At 47.6% G+C, this 797-nt stretch overlaps 1 protein-coding gene across 1 annotated transcript in view; it reads left to right on the forward strand.

The window, feature by feature from the left end:
• The window catches only part of TCTN2 (tectonic family member 2), a 63,958-nt gene that overhangs the window by 18,923 nt on the left and 44,238 nt on the right, over positions 1 to 797 (forward strand). Inside the window, exon 6 of the mRNA XM_011988888.1 lies at positions 94 to 293. Within this exon, the coding sequence (XP_011844278.1) occupies positions 94 to 293 (200 nt within the window). The remainder of the gene's footprint in view (positions 1 to 93; positions 294 to 797) is intronic.

Genomic DNA, 797 nt, shown 5'->3' on the forward strand with positions numbered 1-797 from the left:
TCCTGCTGGCCTTAAATAAGAGGTAGCATTCGTCACGCTTGCCAGGAGATTCTCGCTGCGGTCATAGCCCCTGCCTTTATGTTTGTCTTCCAGGAATGCTCATCAAATTTAACAGAGCTGTTCAGACTGTCCTGCTTCACCGGTGTGTTTGGAGGAGACGTCAGTCCTCCTTTTGATCAACTCTGCTCTGCTGGGACAACGACACACAGTGTCCCCGACTGGTTTCCCTTTCTGTGTGTGCAGTCGCCCCTTGCCAACACGCCCTTCCTTGGTTACTTCTACCATGGTGCCGTGTAAGTGTCTGAGCAGCCGCCTGGGATGGGGCATTGTTCTCCTGCCATGGTGGGGCCATACTCTAGTAGGCCCTATAATGCGGTCACGTTTTTCCCAATCCCTCTCCAGAGATCCCGTGCCTAAAGGGTTCAATTATAGATTTCAGTTAGCTAATTTATTTTGCATTATTTGACAGAATTGGGCCTCATTGAAAAGAAATTGATTGACATTGAAAACAGCTCATGGTGCTTTTCTAGGGGAGGTGAAGGAGTGGTGGCTCATGGGGGATTTTAATGTTCTGTATTTTACAGTTTTGGATTGTTAAAAATTTACATCTATGATTTTTGTAATTAAAAAAGTAGGTGGGGTGTGGTGGCTCACACCTGTAATCCCAGCACTTTGGGAGGCCAGGGCAGGCAGATCATGAGGTCAGGAGATCAATACCATCCTGGCTAACATGGCGAAACCCCGTCTCTACTAAAAATACAAAAAATTAGCCAGGCGTGGTGGCAGGCGCCTGTAGT

Source organism: Mandrillus leucophaeus, unplaced genomic scaffold (assembly GCF_000951045.1).
Source record: "Mandrillus leucophaeus isolate KB7577 unplaced genomic scaffold, Mleu.le_1.0 Scaffold34, whole genome shotgun sequence".
Lineage (NCBI taxonomy): Eukaryota > Metazoa > Chordata > Mammalia > Primates > Cercopithecidae > Mandrillus > Mandrillus leucophaeus.